At 35.4% G+C, this 22,554-nt stretch overlaps 1 protein-coding gene across 9 annotated transcripts in view; it reads left to right on the top strand.

Moving 5' to 3' along the window:
• HERC4 (HECT and RLD domain containing E3 ubiquitin protein ligase 4) overlaps positions 1–22,554 on the top strand; it is a 137,198-nt gene that overhangs the window by 86,456 nt on the left and 28,188 nt on the right. For 6 of the 9 annotated variants that reach the window (XM_077778580.1, XM_077778581.1, XM_077778579.1 and 3 more), the window contains 5 exons: positions 6,694–6,813; positions 15,835–15,858; positions 18,406–18,504; positions 21,168–21,335; positions 21,570–21,713. In XM_077778580.1, coding sequence (XP_077634706.1) covers positions 6,694–6,813; positions 15,835–15,858; positions 18,406–18,504; positions 21,168–21,335; positions 21,570–21,713 — 555 coding nt within the window. Of the gene's footprint in view, positions 1–6,604; positions 6,652–6,693; positions 6,814–15,834; positions 15,859–18,405; positions 18,505–21,167; positions 21,336–21,569; positions 21,714–22,554 lie in introns of those variants that run through there. The other 3 variants (XM_077778582.1, XM_077778584.1, XR_013338668.1) reach the window with 2 other exon arrangements.

The raw sequence follows: 22,554 nt of genomic DNA on the forward strand, positions 1-22,554 counted from the left end.
ACGTCGGGTTCTGGGCTGACAGCTCAGAGCCTAGAGTCTGCTTCGATTCTGTGTCTCCCTCTCTCTCTGCCCTTCCCCTGCTCACGCTGTCTGTCTCTCTCTCTCAGAAACAAAACATTTAAAAAATTTTTTTAAAAAGTAATTAAAAACATTTTTCTTTTGATGGCTTATTTTCTTTTCCTAAATGTGGCATATTTCTTAGTGGTCTGCACTTGGCCCTTTCTGTTTTACTTTCTATCTCTGGCTCATCTCCTGCCACAGCTTTAATTGTCTCCTTTAAGGAAAATGTTCTCAATTATGTATTTTTGGCAAGCCTTTCTCTTGAGCTAGACAGTCTTGCCATCATTTTAAAATTTAAAAAAGTTTGAATACCAAATTTCTCATTCTTCCCAGCTCTCATCCTCTCCCACCAAAACTGTCATCTTTTCTTGACTTACACATCTTTGTGTTGCTAGCATTTGTTTTCCAGTTACTCTTCCTTGAAATTTTCAAGTCAGTTCTCTTTTCTATATCAATTAGCTACCACAGCTTCTGCATTTATTTTTATTATCTAGAAATCTTCAGTCTTTAATATCTTATTGATCTCCCTACACTAGCCTCTGTACTTATTTTTTACTATACTTCACACTGTCAACAGAATAATTTTCATAAAATATCACTCTGATTCTATCATTTGTTGACTCAAAACCTAATTTCCCTGTGAAATTGTTCTACTTTAGCTCATGCTATCTCTTTGTCTAGAATTTTCTTCCTCAAACTTTCTTTTTGTTGGTTTTATTTATTTATTTATTTATTTATTTTTATTTCTAGGAGAGAGAGAGAGACAGCGTGAGCAGGGGAGGGTCAGAGAGAGAGGGAGTCACAGACTGAAACAGGCTCCAGGCTCTGAGCTGGCAGTCAGCACAGAGCCTGATGCGGGGCTCGAACCCACAAACCGCGAGATCATGACCTAAGCGAAAGTCGGATGCTTAACCGACTAAGCCACCCAGGCGCCCCTCAAACTTTCTTTTTGAAATCCTTTCACTTTATTCTTTAATTTTTATTTTGAATATCTTCATATATACAAAACATTGAAAGACCAATCCCTATTTTTTTTTAAAGATTTTATGTTATTTTTAAGTAGTCTCTATGCCCAACATGGAACTCGAACTTAACAACTTTGAGATTAAGAGTCTCTACCAACTGAGCCAACTACGTGCCCCAAAGTAGATATTTATATGCTTCCCATTCTAGATTCAGTAATTGTTAACATGCTCTCACATTGGCTTTTACATATATGTATGTATTTTTTTCTTGTCATTTCAAAGTAAATTCTGATATTACTTCAGCATTCCTCTTTTTGGGCATTTTCCTACCTAATAGTAATACTATTGTTTTCCTTTTCCCTTTTTTTTTTTTCCTTTTTTTTCCGAGAGGGAGAGGGAGAGGGAGATTGCATGCATGTGTGCGCACAAGTAGGGGAGGGGCAGAGAGAGAGGGAAAGAGAGAATCTCAGGCAGGTTTCACACCCAGCGTGGAGTTTGGACTCGAGGCTCAAACTTATGATTGTGAGATCTTGACCTAAATGGAAATCAGGAGTGGGCAGCTTAATTGACTAAGTCATGCAGGTGCCCTTGTAGTTCTGAAGTCTTATATGTCTTTTGTTAAATGTATTGCTAAATATTTGGTTTTGTTGCTATTGTAAATGAAATTTAATTTTTTTTATTTTCCAGTAGTTTGTTGCTAGTATTGAGAAATTGTGATTTGTGTATTTATCTTGCATCCTGTGACCTTTATAAATTAATTTATTAGTCTCAGTAATTGTCTTATAGATTCATTTGGATTTTTTTTTATGTACACAGCATGTTATTTTTTTTTCTTATGGATTCGCAATACAGTGGGCTTTATCTGAAGAACTCTCCTTTTATTCCTGTTTTGCTTAGAATGTTTTTTATGAAGAGGTGTTGAATTTTGTTTGTGGCTTTTTTTTTTTAATTTTTATTTATTTTTGAGAGAGAGAGATACAGAGTATGAGTGAGGGAGGAACAGAGAGAGAGGGAGACACAGAATCTGAAGCAGGCTCCAGGCTCTGAGCTGTCAGCACAGAGCCTGATGTAGGGCTCGAACTCATGAACCATGAGATCACAACCTGAGCTGAAGTCGGATGCTTAACCAACTGAACCACCCAGGTGCCCTGAGGTGTTGCATTTTGTTAGATGCTTTTTGGTGTATCTGTTGAGATGAATAAACCATTTTTTTTCCTACCTTTTTTCTAAAATGTGCTGATGCATTAATACTTCAATGTCACACCAACCTTGCATTCCTGGGATAAATTGCACTTGGGCATTATGCATTATACTTTATATTATTGGGTTTAATTGCTAATATTTTATTGAAGGCTTTATGTCTTATGAGGGCTATTGATCATTTTTGTTTTGAATATTGTCACCAACTTTTAGTATCAAGGTTACTATAGCTTCATAAAATCATTTAAGAATTAATTTCTCTTTCTCTGTGTTCTGAGTTAAGATTGATATTATTTCGTTTCTTCCCTAAGTGTTTGATAGACTTCACCAGTGAAACCATCTTGGCCTGTAGTTTTCTTCTGGGAAATTTTAAATTTTCCTATTAAATTTTAAAAATTTAAGGATAATTTGTGAGCATAATTTGTTCCAGAAACATGCTTGTAATACAAAGCGCTTGTATATCAAAGCGAATTTAAAGAACCATTGACTCACTTGTGATCATGTGAAATTAGGCGTCACTTACTTATTGCTCACATTTCAAGATGTCACTTGTTTGTCAAGTTAAAATTTATTAGAAATGTTTGCTAGTCTTGCCGAACACTCGCAGAACAAATTACTCACAATCCAAATTTTTATTATAAATACGGTGTAATTTTATGTTTTCTGTTTCTTCTTGAGTCAGTTTTGTTAAGTCTGTGGTAATATTTATGTCTATGTCTATGTGGTGATGTTTTTCATTCCTGTTAGTGGTAATTCATGTCTTCCCCTTTTCTTCAGGGGCTTATCAACTTTATTGATATTTTCATAAAACACATTTGCTTTCATTGATTTTTCTCTAGTGTTTTTGTTTTCTCTTTCAAAAATATCTGCTCTTTATATCCTTTTCTCTACTTGATTTGTACTTAATTTGATCATCTTTTTCTAGGTCCTTAAACAGAGGCTTAGATCATTGATTTGAAACCTTTTTTTCTAACATGATCATTTAATGCTAACTTTTCTTCTATGCCCTGCTTGACTAGCATTCCTCAAATTTTGATATGCTTTTAATTTTATTCAAATTTTTTCCTAAAGCCTCTTCTTGCTCTGCTATCAGAATTATCCAGAGGCCTCAGATTCCTTTAGTGTTGCCTGATGCTTTGAACAGAGGTGAAATGTCAACAGTTTTATTTCTCACTATTTGTGTTCTTCTCTGTATGTCTGCTTGATAGAGGAATTCTTCCTCTCACTCTTGCCCCTCCTCAGTGGTAAACTGGTCTTGTTACTCAGTGCTTTCAAGACTAATAGAGGAGAGGACACAGAAAATTTTCTTTGATGTTATTGTGTAGCCTTGGTCTTAGGTAATTATGTATGCTTGGATCCCAGGGTGAGACTTACTCAGAGTTTCTCTTCCCTCCACCAGCACTAGGGGTCCTCTGGTCCTACTGGTATAAGATTCTGGGCTCAGGACTGTTGTTGTCGTCCCCATTCCTCCGAACTATTGAGGTCAGAGGTCCCCCTCCTCCAGCAACAATGCATGGAATTTGCTTTACCATCCTCAGTGTAAGTTTAAGGCTTTTGCTCTTTCTATAGAAACAAAGGATTTGGGCAGGGTGGCAGCCAGTTCACAGCGGCAGCCCATTCCTTGCACCACTGAGAGAGACTTGTGATCTTTTGCCATTTCCAGTCATCTCCAAGACCACTCAGTAGAGGTCTGTGGAAGAGTGTGTGAGTGAGTGCATACTGTCTGGAACACGTAAGAGTTATAAAACCCTGTTACGTTATCCCATACTCAGCCTTAAACAATTTCTTAAAATTTTAGCTGATTTTTTCTTTCCTGCTTGTGTCACAGTGGTATCTTTCTCTTGCTTTGCCACAGGCGACCTAATTCTGGCATTATGTTTCTGTTTGGAAGTATCTGCCGATCCTTGGGATTCAGGCTCCTTGGTATCTTATCGCCTTATCTCTGTGATTCAAGAGAAGTTCTGGGTAATTTAGAAGTGTTTTGTTTAGGGGCTCCGGTGTGGTTCAGTTGTTTAAGCATCTGACTCTTTCCACTCAGGTCTTGATCTCATGGTTCGTGAGATTGAGCCCCGTGTTTGTCTCCATGCTAACAGCACAGAACCTGCATGGGGTTCTCTTTCTCCTCCTCTCTCTTCCTCTCCCACACATGCACATGCACACTCTCTCTCTCAAAATAAATAAATAAACTTAAAAAAGGGGAGAGGTATTTAAAATGATCACAATGTGCTAGGATTTTCCAAATGTCTTTCAGTTACTAACTCTTTTGTTTAATTCCATTTTGGTCAGAGGACATATTGGGTTTACTTTGGATTCTTTTAAATGTATAGTAAGACTTGTTTTATGGTCCAAACGTTTTGATGTGAATGCTCTATATACAATTATTGTGTGAGATGTTCTATTATAGTGAGTTCAAGTTAGTTGAAATTGTTGTTCACATCTTCCGTGCTTCCTATTTTTGTCAGTTTTTTATCAGTTACCAAGAGAGGGGTGTTAAAAATTCCATCAAATTCTGCCAGTTCTCCATGGATTTTGAAATGTTATTTGGAATTCCTGTAACTTCTTGATAAAGTAATCCTTTTATCATTTTGCCCATCAAATGTGCCCCTTTTTCTCTGGAAATGCTCGTCTTGAATTCTGCCTTAAGAGAAACCTCCCAGTTGCTGCTTTCTCCTAGGAGTTTTTTCCCCCAGCATCTCGCCCTATATACACTCATGGCTTAAGAGTTAGCCAACGGGGCACCTGGGTGGCTCAGTTGTTAAGCATCTTATTTTGGCTCAGGTCATGATGTCACAGTTTGTGAGTTTGAGTCCCACATCAGGTGAGCTCATGCCCTGTGTCAGTGAGCATGAGTCCTAGGTGAGCCCCACTTCTCTCTCTGCCCCTCGCTCACTTGCATCCTTTCTCTCTCTGCCTCTCTCTTTCTCTCTCTCAAAAAAAGAAAAAGTTAGCCAATGATATATGGGGAATTTGCTGGTTGGTTTTGTGGCTTCACCCTCTGGATTCCTTTCTGGGATTTTTTTCTTCCTCACTGTTTACCACATTGGCTGCCTCACTTTGTGACCTATGACTCTTCTGTCTGGTAAAACTGCTGCTTTGTGCTTGAGCTCTTACTTATACTGATTTGGAAGCACTCCCTTGGGCAAAAATGTGTATCACACCTGTGCTTTCTTCTTTCAAAGACTGTGTTCATTCTTATTTCTGCTTGCTTTGGGTTGATCTCCAGTGTTTTCGGATTGTTGAGTTTTTTATATATATATTGTCCAGAGTTTATAATTGTTATTGCCAGGAGGTTAGCCTGACACAAGGAACTCTGCTGTATCCTGCATCAGAACACCTCTCTGTCTCTATTAGAATAGCACCCGCTTTTTTTGGTGGGGGGGGCTGCCTAGGTGGCTCAGTCTGTTAAGCATCCGACTTTGGCTGAGGTCATGATCTCACAGTCTGTGAGTTTGAGCCCTGCGTCAAGCTCTATGCTGATAGCTTAGAGCCTGGGGCCTGCTTTGGATTCTGTGTCTCACTTTCTCTCTGCCCTTCCTCTGTTTGCTCTGTTTCTGTCTCAAAAATGAACACTAAAAAATTAAAAAAATAAAAAGAATAGCCCCTACTTTTTTATCCCATTACCTTAACTGTTTGGAGACTCCTAGCCTTATGCAAGTTCTAACAATCAGAATATTTGTCTGATATTTTCCTTATGGTGATGTTTATTTCTCTATCCCTCGAATTTCCTATAAACTGGAATTTAGATCAAGAGAGTTGATTGAATTCAAGCTAAACATTTTTCTACTTCATAGATGATGCTTATACTCCCTGTTGCATTATATTAGCAGGAACATAATATTTGATTGTCTCCCTATCAGTGGTGATTGGTTTGATCACTCAGTTAAGGTAATGCTCTCCACTGTGAATATTTGTTTTTTACATTTGTAATTAGTAGGTACTTTCTAGGGTGATAATTTGCATTTTCTTCGTTTTTGGTATCCTACCAAAATGTTACTTCTTCATTTCATTCAGATGCCAGTACAGAGTGACACTTAACAAGTATTAGCTATTCTTATTATTTAATTCCTATCCCCCAAGCAGAAGTTCTTATAGATTCTAGTTTCTATATACTATATATGCTTTAATGGTTCATATCTCATACTATGTGGTGGTTTTCTACTAGATTTTGAGATACTAAATGCAGATATTCCATGTTAGACATTTTTGTGTTTCATAATAGCATTTAACTAGCATTTTGCATATAGTAGGTACTTGGTAAGTTTTTTTTAATAGAGAAAATTAGCTAAAAATATCTCAAAACTTTTCCTATTTAAATATTTTTTAATCTCTATTAGGTACAGGTTAAACTTAATGTTAATTACACATTCATTTTTTTGTAGGTAAATGAGAAAACTGGACAGATTATACAGTATGATAAATTTTATATACATATATATGAAATTTTAATTACACATTTGTTTTTTTGTAGGTAAATGAGAAAACTGGACAGATTATACAGTATGATAAATTTTATATACATGAAGTACAAGAATTGATAGACATAAGGAATGATTATATCAACTGGGTCCAGCAGCAGGCCTATGGAATGGTATGTTTCCTGTTGCATTTTATGATTTCATTTCTATGTATCATATTCTCACAGAAAAGGAACTATTGCTTGTTTTTGAAACACCAAAGTTTTTTCAGAACTTTTATTCAAAGCTTACTTCGAAATAAAAGCACATTGGGAGAAGCAGCTACTTATTATGCAGTATTTATAAGTGAACACTCCGCTCTTAATACCAGAGTCAAGCCAAACTAAAGAAAAATGCAAATATGACATGGATTTTTAATTCTCAATTATTTTCCATGGGGTTGTCTTTTAATTCTCTTACGTTGAGAATACTGGAGTCCCTGATATTAGAACTCTAAGAATATATTACTATTGTGAGATTAGGTCTCCAGAATTATAAAAAGAGAGTCCTAGGATCACTGATTCCATAAAATACTTTTATGTATTTAATTTTCAGATTTTTGACTTACATCTACATGTGTACATACTTCTTCCCATGTGGCTAAGTCTCTAATAACTAGACACTTAATGTCCCATTAAAATAATAGCAGTCTTAGAAAGCTTTATTTCAACAAAACTTTAATATCAAAATGGTTAAGCAGATCTAAAACAGGTTTAATATTCTTATTTGCTAACCAGTTTAGGATACTTCAGGCCAGCTTTTTTACCCCTGAAGTAGGTAACTTAAGCAGTATGTATTTAACAGTTAAAGAAAAGTGAGTAGCTTATCCACAGGGAGCTTGCTAGGTATCAGCTGCAAACTCCTTGTGGATAGGCACACTGTAATTATTCACCAGCACCTCTCATAGTATCTGGCATATGTGTAGTGGCACTAAACACATACAGTAGTTTTTGAATGGTGCTGCGATTTAGTGCGTGCTAATTTTAGAATACTCTCTTCTATAGGAATCAGGTCACTTCTAAAATGTCTTTTTCTTCCCTGGTATATGCATTTGATTAAGAGAAAGATTTGTTGATTTTCCCCCCTCAAGAATCAGTCAAGTTTCAGTCAAGTTTATAGCTGTTCTGCAAATGTAGATCTACTCATTTGCTTCTTCAAATACTGAGAATATTGAGAAACCCCTGTGACTGGCATCAATTTAGGTATTGCAAATACAGTGATGACACAGATAAACGCCATGTTCTTACAGTTTATAATCTGGTGGGCAAGATGGACAGTAATCCAGTAAAGCAAAAAAATTAGCTAATAATATACACAGTATAGAGAATTAAAATAAGAGAATATAATAAAGATGGGATGGTTTCTTACAATTGGATAATCAGAAAAGTCTGGTCTGTTGAACTATGGGCTGTAATCTAAATGACAAGAAGCAACCATGTAAGATCAAAGTGAAGTAAATTTCAAGAAAAATGAACATCCAGTAAAAGACCTTAGCTTGACATGATTGAAGGATTGGAAGAGGCCAGAATGGCTAAAATATGGCACTATTGAGAGTTCTGGGAAAGGAGAGGTCAGAGAAATGGATAGGCACCAAATCATGAAGGGTTTAGTAAATTAGGATCAAGAGCTTGGATTTTATCTGAAGTGTTATGATAGGCCATCGGAAAGTTGGAATCCTGAGTTTGCATATAAACCTGACACAACCAGGGAGGGTATCCTAGTTCTTTGAGCAGTGCTTTTGAAACTGGACTTAATATATAGATCCCTTTTAAAGTAAAACAGTTTTTTGGTTATGCCTGGGTGGCTCAGTCAGTTAAGCATCTGACTTTGGCTCAGGTAATGATCTCACGGTCTACGAGTTCACTCTCAACATCGGGGTCTGTGTTGACAGCTCAGAGCCTGGAGCCAGCTTCCGATTCTGTGTTTCCCTCCCTCTGTGTTCCTCCCCCATTCACGCTCTCTATCTCAAAAATAAATAAAAATATTTTTAAAAATTAAAAAAAAAAATAAAACAGTTTAAGAAGTCCAGTGTTCACTTATTTATGACTTTATTTATTTTAAAATATACAAACACTAAAATGAGTTCTACACTTAGATTTTGAAAGAACTCTAAAACCATAAAATTTATAAATTAATTATAAATAATACTACAAATTTAAAAATCAAGTTATTATTTAGTATGGAGGATAATTGTGTTTTGATGATCAGGAATCTTACCTCATAGCTTAAATATAAGAAAGTAGGGTAACATAAAAGCTTCTTGGTTCAAATCCTTGCTCAGCATTTACTCTCTGTCATTGGGGAAATTACTTAATTCTTCTTCTGTAAATTAGGGATAATAGTACCTACCTTATATAGTTATTGAGAAGATTAATTTGTATAATCTACCTAAAGTGCTTAGGGCAGCTCTTGGCACATAGTTAAATATTGGTAAAATGATGGTTATTATTGCTGACTACCTATACGTGGGATTTAAAGTTTGGCAGTAGCCTCTATTTTGAGGTGTCTAATAACTCTGTTATGTTGCTACCTTTCTCTATTTGGACTGCAATGAAACATTTCCTTTTAGAATGAAATGTCATAGTAGTTTGGCCTTCACGCGTCAAGCTTGTTGTTTATGTATGAAATCCTAGACATTGAAGTCCTTCCTGTTTGGTGCCAGTTTGATTACAGTCACAACCATTGCAACTCTTGGAGTTTCATGGTGATACTGGGTTTATAAATGGATTATCCTAATTTTAGATTTTTAAGTCATTTTTAAAAATTCTGGTACAAAAACACTAAAATAAAAAATTCTCCAGAGCACTGATAGATCCCTAAAAATATATCCCTGAGATGCAAGCCTAGTTTGAGAAATATTATCTTAGAGTCATATCTTCCTGTATTAACTATGAATTAGATTAGATACACTTTGATATCTGAATTTATATACAATATGTAGCTCATAAACTCTTGTATTCTTAACAGTTAAGACAAATCCCAGTTGCATAGGATTTTATAGTATGTAGAAAACTTTGTGGAAAAGTTGTGATTTGAATGTTTACTTTTAAGTTTGGCAGGCCTGTATCCAGACCCCTTTGGTATATAGCTTAGGTGATATCAAATTGAATTTCCTGAGGCACTATTTCAGTGCTACTATCATCTGTTAAGAGGGAAGCCATAAAGGACTACCTTCCTATTTCTAGGTTTTTTCTCTTTGTTTCTCATTCTGTCCAGATTATATCTTTACTGTACTTGATAATTGCCATCCATTACTCTTTCAACCACAAAGTTTTCCCTTCTCTTCATTTGTAGATAGAATGATATCGAATAGTTGGCTGCAGCAGTGAAAGCTTGTTCTTCATTTAATTTGCATAGTGGGTTTAATCTCTAATCTTAGAAATCAGATTGCAGAATACATGATTTGAGTTCTTCTACCTCTGGGAAAGAAGGTTGGCATTTACTTTGAAGGTCGCTGTGCAACTCTTATTTATATAGTTCATTAATTTATATTATGACATTTAATTTTGCAAAGCTCTTTTCTTTGAGTCAAAAGTGCTTTCACATTTCACATTTACACGTAAGTCTAAAGATTCTTTTCCTGAGGATTTTTAATAAAACCCATGCTTGTATTACTAGTCTTAATGCTAGGTTGAACATCACATTAACACTCTAGGTAAGATTTAAAAGAATCTATCCTGGGGTGCCTGGGTTGCTCAGTCGGCTAAGCATCCGACTTTGGCTCAGGTCATGATCTCACGGTTCGTGGGTGTGAACCCCACATCGGGCTCTGTGCTGACAGCTAGCTCAGAGCCTGGAGCCTGTTTCAGATTCTGTGTCTCCCTCTCTCTCTGACCCTCCCCTGTTCATGCTGCCTCTCTCTCTGTCTCTCAGAAATAAATAAAACATTATAAAAAAATTTTTAAAAAGAATTTATCCTAAATATACTCACATGCTGGGTTTTTTAAATAAATGTTTTATTTATTTCTGAGAGAGAGAGGCAGCGTGAGCGGGGAAGGTCAAAGAGAGAGGGAGACACAGAATCTGAAATAGGCTACAGACTCTGAGCTGGCTGTCAGCACAGAGCCATATGCAGGGCTCAAACCCACAAACCGTGAGATCATGACCTGAGCTGAAGTTGGACGCTTAACTGACTGAGCCACCCAGGCGCCCCACTCACATGCTGTTTTGTGATGATATAGATGTGTATGTACATTTGTATACACATTAACATATGGATATACGTGTATGTAAATACATATATATGTATATACATGTATACCACTATTGAATAAGATTTATAATCTAGAAATAATTCCATTGCTTCAGTGTGAAAGCTTAAAATATTCTTTGATAAAACATAATTACTATGAATTTTAAGAAATATATGTCTAGAAGTTTTACTTATATACACATGTATACATATATTTGTAACTTTACCTTGTCCTAAATACTGCAAGGAAATTATTTACTTTTATTATATTTGCTTTATCCTATAATCTGTTGAAATTTTTTTTCTCCATTTCTTTTCTTTCCCAATCAAGGATTTTAAGAATCTAGCACATATATGCTTCCCTGATCTCTAAACATTAAAAACTAATTCTGTGAAGTTCTTTGTTTTCCTTATAATATCCTTTTGTACTGCTGAGACTTCTAATTTTTCACCTCATCCCCTTTCATTTTCCCATCTTTTTTAACCTAAGTCTATGAAGTTTTTTACTTGATCCTCCTACTCCTGCTGGTTACTATAGACTTCTCTGTTTTTTGTTTATCAGGACTCTGATTTTTTTAAAGATTGATTACTTGTTTGTTTGTTTATGTAATCTCTGCAGCCAATATGGGGCTCAAACTCACAACCTCGAGGTCAAGAGTCACACACTCTACCAACTGAGCCAGCCAAGTGCCCCTCAAGACTCTGATCTTGGTGTATAAAACTGTTATTCAGTTGGATTCCTTTTGCCTTTTATCTGTTTTTCTCCCTCCACTGTAATCTCTAGGCAAAATAAAATGGCATATGGGTTCCTTTTTCTCTTCTGCTATTTGTTTTTCTCCACTTTGTAAGACTAGTCTCAGTTGTATATTTCTTTGCCTTCTTTTAACTTTGGTTTTAACTTGAAAATACTTTAGTGGTTGCTACTAAACTCTGCTCTTTTTTTCTTACCTTTCCTATACTCTTAGTTACTGCCCTATATACCATCGATATTTACTTAGTAAAAATTAATTTAGAATGAAGTATAGAATGGTTTATGCTGGGTCCACTTATTTGTATTACTGTAAGGTTCTTATGCAGTTTTAAAAATACATACTCATTTATTTCAAGAACTGTAATGAAGACGTCATATACAAGTAGATACTAATGAAGATACTTCGTAAATTGGTAAAATTTTCAGAGTCTTTCAAGTCATAAGTCATATTTATTTGATATTATTTGTGCTGTGTATATAAATCATCGCTGTCTTTGTTTTTTGGTGTTAAGTTGTACTTTTAGCAATGCTGAGCTAGCAATATGACATGTTCACCAGCAAACTAGCAAGATAGACTGATAGAACAGTTGGGGTGACCAGCTTGGGAAAGATCCACCAGCACTTTCTGGGTTTGAGTTTTTTTCTCATTTAGTAAAAAGAAGAAATTAAAGTACATTTGTGCTCCTTTGCAACTGTAATATTTCCTAGAAAAGTTCATCCTTGCTTTGTAAAGCTCCCTAATCATTTTTAATGGCATTTATTTTACAGACTAAACTCTTAGACTGATTATCTATTGGATTACCAAGTTATGTTTGTGTATTTTCATTTTCTTCATATTTTAGATGTTATTTTATTTCCACTTAGTCACTAAGACTTTTCATGTTTACTGGAATCACTTCATTAACTTCAGTATCGCCTTAGAGTAATCCTGTGTTACATCATTAAATCAAATGACACCAGCAATGGTATAGTGTTTTGCCATAATTAGTTGAAACTAAAGTGTGTCGATGAACTCCATCTTTTTATCTATAATTCAACTGGAACCATAATTAACCATTGGTGTCAAAAGCATCTTTAGTGAAGTCTGCTTTAGACCATGAGAACCTGACTTTTGAACATTCCTTAAAGCCTTTTTCACTCCAGCTTCTAGGACATTGAGGAACTAAAATTAGACATGCCTTGACCCAGTTTCAGGATTCCCACTCTTAAAACAGCCAACAGCTATTGCTTGAGTATGTGGATTTGGAGCCAATAGTAGGTCACACATTGAATGATATGTTGAATTTTTAGCAATAAACCATTAATTGACCTCACATGTTTTATGATAGAACCTGTCTCCAACCCTCACATGACTTTGTTTCCTTTTTAAAATTCCCTTGGAAATACTACTGTGACTGAATCAGATTTGCAAATAATAAAACAAATACATTGCAACTCTAATGTTTCCCAGAAGAGTTCATCCATGCTCTTTTAAGCATTTACCCTTTTTCCTTTTTGTATTTACCTTTTTAAAAATGCTTGAGCTTTTGTCTAAGATCCTTAACCTTTAAATTGAAATTTCTTTGTTACAATTTTTTAAAACGTTTTGTATTTATTTCTGAGAGAGAGAGACAGTGTGAGCAGGGGAAGGTCAGAGAGAGAGACACACACACAGAATCCAAAGCAGGCTCCAGGCTCTGAGCTAGGAGGCTCTGAGCTAGCTGTCAGCACAGAGCCCGACATGGGGCTCAAATCCACAAACCCAAATCCACAACCCGGGGCTCAAATCCGCAAACTGTGAGATCATGACCTGAGCCGAAGTCGGATGCTTAACCGACTGAGCCACCCAGGTGCCCCTAAATTCCAATTTCTAACAATGGTCTCAATCTGTTTCACCCTTGGATGCCTCTCTCCTAGATAATGGTTTTACTTGATATTTAACGCAACGCTTCTTTTCTTAAGCTTTCCATATGTCCCATTATTTCGTATATTCCTTTTAGTTTACCTCTCTCTGCAATCAAACAGGTACTGCTTCAGAATGGTTTAGTGACACTATAAATTCCAGCAATCTTATTGACTTCTCCTATGCATAATGAGATGCATAGCACCTTTATCTGTTTACATGTAGCAATAAAAAATAGTGCACATACATTGTTTTATTTATTTAAAAATAAAATTAATCTCTCATGCTATAAACTATCTTGGTATCTAGTATAGTTACCAAGCAGGCTGTAGGTAGTCAGAAAATATTGAAAAGTGTTTGTTTATTTATTTATTCAAGCTTTCATGGTAGTAATAGCATTTTTAAAAGGTCCCCACAAGATACACTGTAAAAGAATGTCACGTGTTCCTGTTGGTTTCAAATTAAACTGGTGCAATCTAAAAGGCTTTTCGGCAGTACAGCTTCTAAATATGTTCTTGTTGGGGCGCCTGGGTGCCTCAGTCGGTTAAGCATCTGACTTCAGCTCAGGTCATGATCTCACGGCTTGTGGGTTCGAGCTCCACGTCGGGCTCTGTGCTGACAGCTCAGGGCCTGGAGCTGCTTCGGATTCTGTGTCTCCCTCTCTCTCTGACCTCCCTTGCTCACACTGTTTCTCTCTCTCTCTCAGAAATAAATAAAACATTAAAAATTTTTTTTAAAAAATAAATATGTTCTTGTTAACGTTAGTAGGGGCACATATGTAGTGATAACTTGGTACTCTGAGTTTTTTGGAAGAAACTATTATCAATAGCCTTTCTCTGAATAGGATTTGTATGGAGTCCTATTTTGCTTATTCTCATACTGCTTTGGCTTTATGTAGCACAATATAGTGAAAGAAACCTGTATTTGCTCATATCTTAAAGCCTCCAAATGTACCCCCAAAGTGTCTGAGCATCTAACAAACTATGTATTTATAAGGAATAGAGTGCACAAGACTGCCCTCACTTCTGGCGCGAGTTCCAATTTTGAGGGGCTCTCCACACCACCCTCAGGTTCAGTAATTTGCTACAGGTTCCCACAGAACTCACTGGAAACTTATACTGATGTTAACAGTTTATTGTATGGAAAGCATACAGATCAAAATCAGTCAGGGGAAGAAGCACATAGAGTGGCCTCTGAAAGAGGTACCAAAGGCATAGCTTCTCTTTTCCTCTCCCTGTGGAGTCGTGGATAAGTTACTTCCCTAGCATCCCTGTGTGACACTACTCACAAAATAATGCCAACCACAGAAGCTCCACCAGATCCTTGATGCCCAGAGTTTTTACTGAGGTTTGATTACATACTGCCTATGTGGATAACCTTTAGTCTCCAGACCTCTGAAGGCAGAAATGATAACCAAATGGTCCAGAACCCTCAGGCAAATAAAGATATTCCTATCAGGCCTGACATTCCAATGGCCTGTAGATCACCCCCAATAGATTATGGCAAAACCAGACCTCTCTTTGGGTAAAATTAATTCTTCACTCTTCAAAGTACCATTTGCAAATTTAGTGACATCTTTTTGGATATTCCGGCACTTTATATGAGTCTATACCCTGAGTATGTGTAGAAGCTTTCTGCAAGAAAGTGTATGTTTCTGTTGAGTGAAGTGGTAAGCTTCATTGTAATAACCATTATTATTCCCTTCATAAATCTCTCTTTCTCTCCTCATTTTTTCTTTCTGTTTCAACTTCTAAACCCTGTCCTGTACTTTCAGTTTTAAGGTAACTTAGTGTTAAAGAATCCTTAATATAAGATACCCTATGTTTCATTGGTTATTTATGACAAGTAAAAACATTTAATGGCTTGTTTCCATATAATATTTTAATCTGCTAAATACTTTTCAAGCATTTTGTCAAGATTTAACCAAGTCCTGAAGTCTGGGGAATATTTTCTCCATTTTCCAGGTGGAGAAACTAAGACATAAAATTACTTCTTCAGGACCAAGTCGGGTTTAGGATTAGTTTCCCCATTTTATCTAAATTCTACAAATGGGGTGCTTAGTTGCTAAAGCCAAATTTCATTATGTTCAAGTCTTGATAATTTTATGACTTCAAGATAAATGAAACAAAGGTCTAGTTTCATAGGTATGGATATATAAGGTACATGTAGAAAGGGTAAGTTTTGTTGTAGGTGTATTTTGGTCTACTTCATTAATTCAGTATGCTGCTCTAGCAAACTATATGAAATGCTACTTTGAATAGAAATAGTTAAATTTGGACACTAACATTGCTCTTTCCTCATTACTGTTACGTTCTGCACTGCTGTCTTAGGATGTCAACCATGGATTAACTGAGGTAAGTTTGGTGTAATGAAGTCTCATGTTCAGAGTAAAATATACTCTGTTTTGTCTTAAGTGATAAGAGAGCAGAAGTTTCCTGTTTTGTTTGATAAGCCTATATATAGATAGTTAGATAACCTAACTATCTATCTATATAATTTTTTGAGTGTATAGGAGTTGTCCTATATAAGAGTTCAAAGGAATTTTCTGAAGGAAATTAAAACCTCTGTTTTAGTTAACATTGCATCTGTATAATGCCTTTCAATATTTGCCTTATGGGTTTTTTTTAACATTTTATTTTTGGGGTGACTGGGTGGCTCAGTTGGTTGAATGTTCAACTCTTAGTTTCAGCTCAGGTCATGATCCTTGAGTTGTGGGATCAAGCCCCATGTCAGGCTCTGCACTTAGCATGGAGCCTGCTTAGGATTCTTTCTCTCTGTTGCCCTCTGGTTCTCTCCCCCACTCCCTCTTTAAAAAAAAAAAAAAAAAAATTTTTTTTTTAAAAANAAAAAAAAAAGATTTCTATTTTAAAAATTAAAAAAATTTTTAATTAAGATTTTATTTTCTCCACCCAATGTGAGACTCAAACTCACAACCCTGAGTTCAAGAGTCACATATTGTACTGACTGAACCAGACAGACACCCCAATAATATTTGCTTTAAAATAGTTTCTACCCTCCTAAAATCTTCCAGTATGAAATTAATATGTGTCCTTTGTAATATAAAAAAGCAAACTTTTAAAATCTGATAAATGCTTACTCAGTAAGGCAAAAAGTAGAGAACTAAATGACCTTTAATTTTTGAGTTAATAATTGATACTCAATATGATCATCATAAAGTTAAATAAACTCGGTATGGTCATCTTCCTCACTATAGATAGATAGATAGATAGATAGATAGATAGATAGATAGATAGATAGATATACACACACACACACTATCTTAACATATAAAGTTCTAGCACTTTGGTTTAGATTATCAACAAACCTAAATAACTTTTTTAATACATGGAATTGTTACAATACTTTATACTTCCTTTATATTTCCTTTATATATATATATATATATATATATATATATATATTTCCTTTATACTTCCATTATAGACTTCAGGTTTTATTGTTTTGTTTTGCATTTTTCTCAGCACTTGAACCAGTGAAACATTTAGAATTAACTGTATATTATAGGCCTAATATTGTTTGCCTCCTTATCTTCACATAGAAATAGCACATAAAATTATGAAATTATAGACTTTTGAAACCAAAAGAGACCTGAGAAATCATCTCAGTACTTTTGAATTTCAGAATAGTGAAATGACTTTCTACCATCAGTAGGTAGTGACACAAATACAGGATGAAGGTAAAAAATGTCATGTGAAAAATAGTGAAAAATGGTAATTTACTGTAAGGTAAATATAACCCACAATGCTGTCTTACATGTTGACAACAAAGAGCTCATAGTTTCATTGTGTTCTATACTGATTGTTTTTGTTAAGAGAGAATAACATAAAATACATTTAAAAGAAGGTTGGAGAAGGGCTAGCAACCATATTATTTTCAGAATGGATGGAAAAACTGGGAATGTTTACTATGGAAAAAAGACAATTGAGAGAGAGCATGGGGACTTGAAATACTTTAAACCATATACGCTTCCTTGTAATGAAGATTGCAATACAAAACAAAGTGATTCATTGTGATATTTATAAATGTAGATTCAGACTTAATAAAAAGAACTTCCTAAATAAAAAGAACTTCCTAAGCACATAAGAAGTGGATTTTTTCATGGTGTATTAAGTCTTCACTAGAAACCTTACAGTAGGGTCCATGTTTCCAGGGCTGACACAAAAACATTGCCTTATTGGGTAGATAGTAGGAATACATCCTCCTCCTACTGCATGAATCTGTGACTGTCAATTCATAGATCTTTGTATTTCTCTGCATTGTTAAATTACTTAGCTATCAATCACCGTATCACTTGATAGGTTAAATAATTATAAAGTGGGTAATGTGTGATAATGGTAATAATCCGTTTTCTCAACTCTAAAGATTGACAGAAAATAATACTCATGGTACTTGTTTTGTAGGTTAAATGAGTGAAAGATTATTGGACTCAACAATAGTGTTGGCACCCTAATGGCATGCAGTAAATATCTGTTAAATGAATGAATAAGCAGATTGCTTATCATTGGCCTCAGTTGCTAGAGTAACCCTGGGTACTCTAGAACTGGGTAATATATTTAACATAGGGGCTCCCAATTTTAGGATATATTTGCATCCTAATTAACTGAATCTTGGAGTTAATATATGTTAAGCCGAAGATACTTGTGATTTATAGTTGTATGGACTTTCAAGTATATAATTCCTTCTTAAAATTGGGGTTATTGAGATTGGGGGTTATTCCAGTGCCTTAGTAAAATTCCATATTTGAAAGTAAGTGCAATATTTATAATTCCTGAACAACATAGAGGTGAACAAACCAAGAATATGATGAGCTTTAAAGAAATGACAGTACCTACAAAAAAATATATCACAAATCAGTTCTAATAAATTAATTTTATTTCCAGTTGGCAGATATCCCTGTTACAATCTGTACGTATCCATTTGTATTTGATGCCCAAGCAAAAACTACTCTGTTACAAACAGATGCAGTCTTACAGATGCAGGTAAGATATAGTTTAATACTAATCTGACTTGAGACTGGTTTTGAAATAGTTTCTCTAGTGTTTTTGAATATTTATCAGTATTTGTTGGGGTACCTGGGTGGCTCAGTCGGTTAAGTGTCTGACTTCTTTTCAGGTCATGATTTTGCACTTTGTGAGTTCAAGCCCCATGTCAGGCTCTGTGCCGACAGCTCAGAGCCTGGATGGAGCCTGCTTCGGATTCTGTCTCTTTCTCTCTCCCCCTTCGCCGTTTGTCCTCTGTCTCTGTCTCTGTCTGTCTCTCATTCTCTCTCTCTCTCTCAAAAAAAAACCCATTTTTTAAAAAACAGTAAATATTTGAAGTTTGCCTATAATCTGTAATTTTCGGAAACATTCTGTACCTTTGTGGTCTGTCTTTTGCAAAGTACCTTTGGTACCTTATAAAGGGGACTGTTACATGTGACATGTATATTGTTATGAGGACTTACATATATTTAAATGAAAATAGAATAGTTTAACTTTTAATCATTTATATCTAAAAAATGGAATAAGCCTCTTTCATTGTAGAAATATCTAATCTTTATAAGCAGGTTTGTTGTTTTTTTTTAGCTTACTTGATAAATGTGGGTTTGTTTCAAAACTTGCTTCATTGTATATTCCATATTTATATACTTGGTAAAAGATGGAAGTGACCAGAGGTGATATGATGTTAAAGAGGCATTTGATCACTTGTTAGGGATGGACATGAAGTTTCCTGGAAGAAAGTTTTAGTAATAATTAGTAAGACATTTTCCTCAGGTTGGTCATCTCCTGCTCTTTGATCTCCTTCCTCTCCCAATCTGCTGTTTTATGTTGAACATTTTTTCATTTATAATGAGGGATTTTTTAAACTAATTTACATTATAACTTTGAGAACTACAGTAGATTTGTTTTATCCTTTGAACCTGTAAGTTTGAAAAGGTTTTGAGTTTTATTTTCTATTATAGAATATCAAGACTATAGAGGCTAAGGACTAGGTAAAGAATGAGAAGAAACCTTGAGCACTTAAAATCTTCTAAAGATGCTTTAAAAAATTATCCCCCCCCCTTAATAGCTGTTTTCATTCCTTTAAAATAAATGTATTTGGTATTTTAAATGCCTCAGATAGGGGCACCAGGGCGGCTTAGTCTGTTAAGCATCTGACTTTGGCTTAGGTCATGAGTTTGCAGTTCATGAGTTCGAGCCCTGCGTCAGGACAGCTCAGAGCCTGGAGCCTGCTTCTTCAGATTATGTGTCTCCCTCTTTCTCTGCCCTTCTCTCTCTCATGCTCTGTCTCTCTCTCTCTCTCTCTCTCTCTCTCTCTCTCTGTCTCTTAAAAAATAAACATTTAAAAAATTTAAATGCCTCTAGATATTTAAATAATAAACAAATTTTACATGCTTATATCAATTTTCATCAACAAAAGAAATAATAACACATATACATTCATTTTTAGAGTGAGCAAGCATGTGTGTACACAAGCAGAGGAGAGAGGCAAAGGGAGAGAGAGCAGGAGTCTTAGGCTCCCCGCTCATTGCAGACCCCAACGCAGGGCTTGATCCTACCACCCTGGTTTCATAACCTGAAGCTGAAATCAAGAGTTGGTCTCTTAACTGACTGAGCCACCCAGGTGCACCCAGGAGAAATATGTTTGTAGGGTTTATACCAACAGCTAGTAAGCCAGTTTTTGATGGTCTTTCTTAAAATAATAATCACCTCATGCTCTTAATATATAGTACATTCCATTTTAGAATAAGAACATTGGGAAAACCATAGGAAAAGAACAGAGGCTTTAAATGGTGAAAGCCAAATGCTTGCTTTGAGAGCATGGTGATCACTCTGCTAGATTAATTTTTTTTTTAATGTTTATTCTTGACGGGAGTGGGGGGAAGGGGAGAGAGAGAGCAAGAGGGGAGAGGGGCAGAGGAAGAGGAAGAGAGAGAATCCCAAGCAAGCTCTGTGCTGGCAGCGCAGACCCTGACACAGGGCTCCATCCCATGAATTCACAAACTGAGATTATGACCTGAGCCGAAATCAAAAGCTGGATGCTTAACGAACTGAGCCACATAGGCAACCCTACTAGATGGGTGCTATTAATACTCCTCAGCCAAGCTATTCCTTATTCTCATTTGAGGTTGTTATAATGCTGTTTTCTTTTTCTCCTCACTCTTCATCCCACTTATTTTTTAAGAAATAGCAGTGTTTAGCTTTACTGTATTATAATAGTTCCATACTTGCTTAGTGGTGTCATTAGCTATACATTAATATAAAAATATTCAAGAGGTGCCTGGGTGGCTTGGTCGATTAAGCACCTGGCTTCAGCTCAGTTTGTAATCTCAACGGTTCGTGAATTCGAGCCCTGCATTGGGCTCTCTGCTGTCAGCACAAAGCTCACTTTTCTCTGTACCTCTCTCTGTCTCTCTCTCTCTCTAAAATTAAAACATTAAAAAAAATTTCAATAGGACACTCTTTATGCTTAGGATACAAGTTTTTTAAGCTCCTACGCTCTGTTAGACAGACACTGTTAGGTGCTATGTGAATTAAGTAGCATAGGAACTATTATAGGAATTATAAATATAGGATTATAATTAATAAGTAGAAGTTAGCTTACCCAGTCACATTAGTTTCTTTATAGCATTGTATTCAAATTTTAATCTTTTGTTTTCTAGATGGCTGTTGATCAGGCCCATAGACAGAATGTCTCCTCTCTTTTTCTCCCGGTGATTGAGTCTGTGAATCCCTGCTTAATTCTAGTTGTGCGTAGAGAAAATATTGTAGGAGATGCAATGGAAGTCCTTAGGAAAACAAAGAATATAGACTACAAAAAGCCACTCAAGGTAATTTGACATTTTCTATTACATAATTGGAACTTTATTCAGAAAATATGTTTAAAGTTTTTGTTTTTAATGTATTTTTGAAACTTAGTAAATAAAACTATATAAAACTTAAATATTTTTTAAACTGTTAATTGCTGAGCATTTATTGTAATAAATTACACATTATGGGCTCTCCAGAATATACTTCTATACTTCCATTGCTTTACATTCAGTGTTTGCATTATGCTATTTTAGGTTATATTTGTTGGAGAAGATGCTGTTGATGCAGGAGGAGTACGCAAAGAATTTTTCTTGCTCATCATGAGGGAATTATTGGATCCTAAATATGGCATGTTTAGGTATTATGAAGATTCCAGGCTCATTTGGTTTTCTGATAAGGTGAAGTCCAACCGTCTAAATTATTTCTATGTATATACCTATGTATGTATACCTACATGTGTCAAGTTAACTCAGTAAATAAGAGTTATTACTGAATTCCTAACATTTTATTCAGAGATCTGCTTTACTACGATTTGAAAAATTATAAACTTTTGGACTCAGTCATCAAAACACCTTAATGCTTCCCACACATTTCAGATTAGCAAAATAAAGGAATGGTCAGTTTGAGAATGATGTAGACTTTTCTTTCCACTGATTTAGATTTGATGATTGAATAACAATTACCAGATTAACTTCTGGGAAAAATTAATTTATCAATAGCAATTATTGATTGCCTAAATCATTGATTTAGGACAGAGGTAACTACTCAGCAAATTACAGTCCATAAACTAGGTTCTTCCCAACACATGTTCTTGTAGATAAAATCATGCCCACTCTTTTACCTATTATTCATGGCTGCTTTCTAGCTATAGCTGGAAGAAGCAGAGTTGAGTACTTAAGATAGAGACCATATGATCAACAAAGCCTGAACTATTTACCATCTGTTCCCTTACAGAAAGTTCACTGCCTCTTGATTTAGAGATTATAAATGAAATGGATGGTTCAGTTTGTAGAATGGCTTGAAAGAATTTTATATAGAATATTTACTATTGGTTCTAAAAACTTTGATGTGCCATTTATTCATGTTTTAGTAGGCTGGCTATCTTTATGATGTTAGCAGTTACTGATGATAAGTGCCTCATTAATTTATTAGGGGTTGCAAAATGGTGCTACTCTAACATTTCTTTTTCATTTTATTGGCTTGGGTACTTCTATGCAGAGAAATTTTCCTGTATATACT

Source organism: Crocuta crocuta, unplaced genomic scaffold (genome assembly GCF_008692635.1).
Source record: "Crocuta crocuta isolate KB4526 unplaced genomic scaffold, BGI_CrCroc_1.0 scaffold167, whole genome shotgun sequence".
NCBI classification, from domain to species: Eukaryota; Metazoa; Chordata; class Mammalia; order Carnivora; family Hyaenidae; genus Crocuta; species Crocuta crocuta.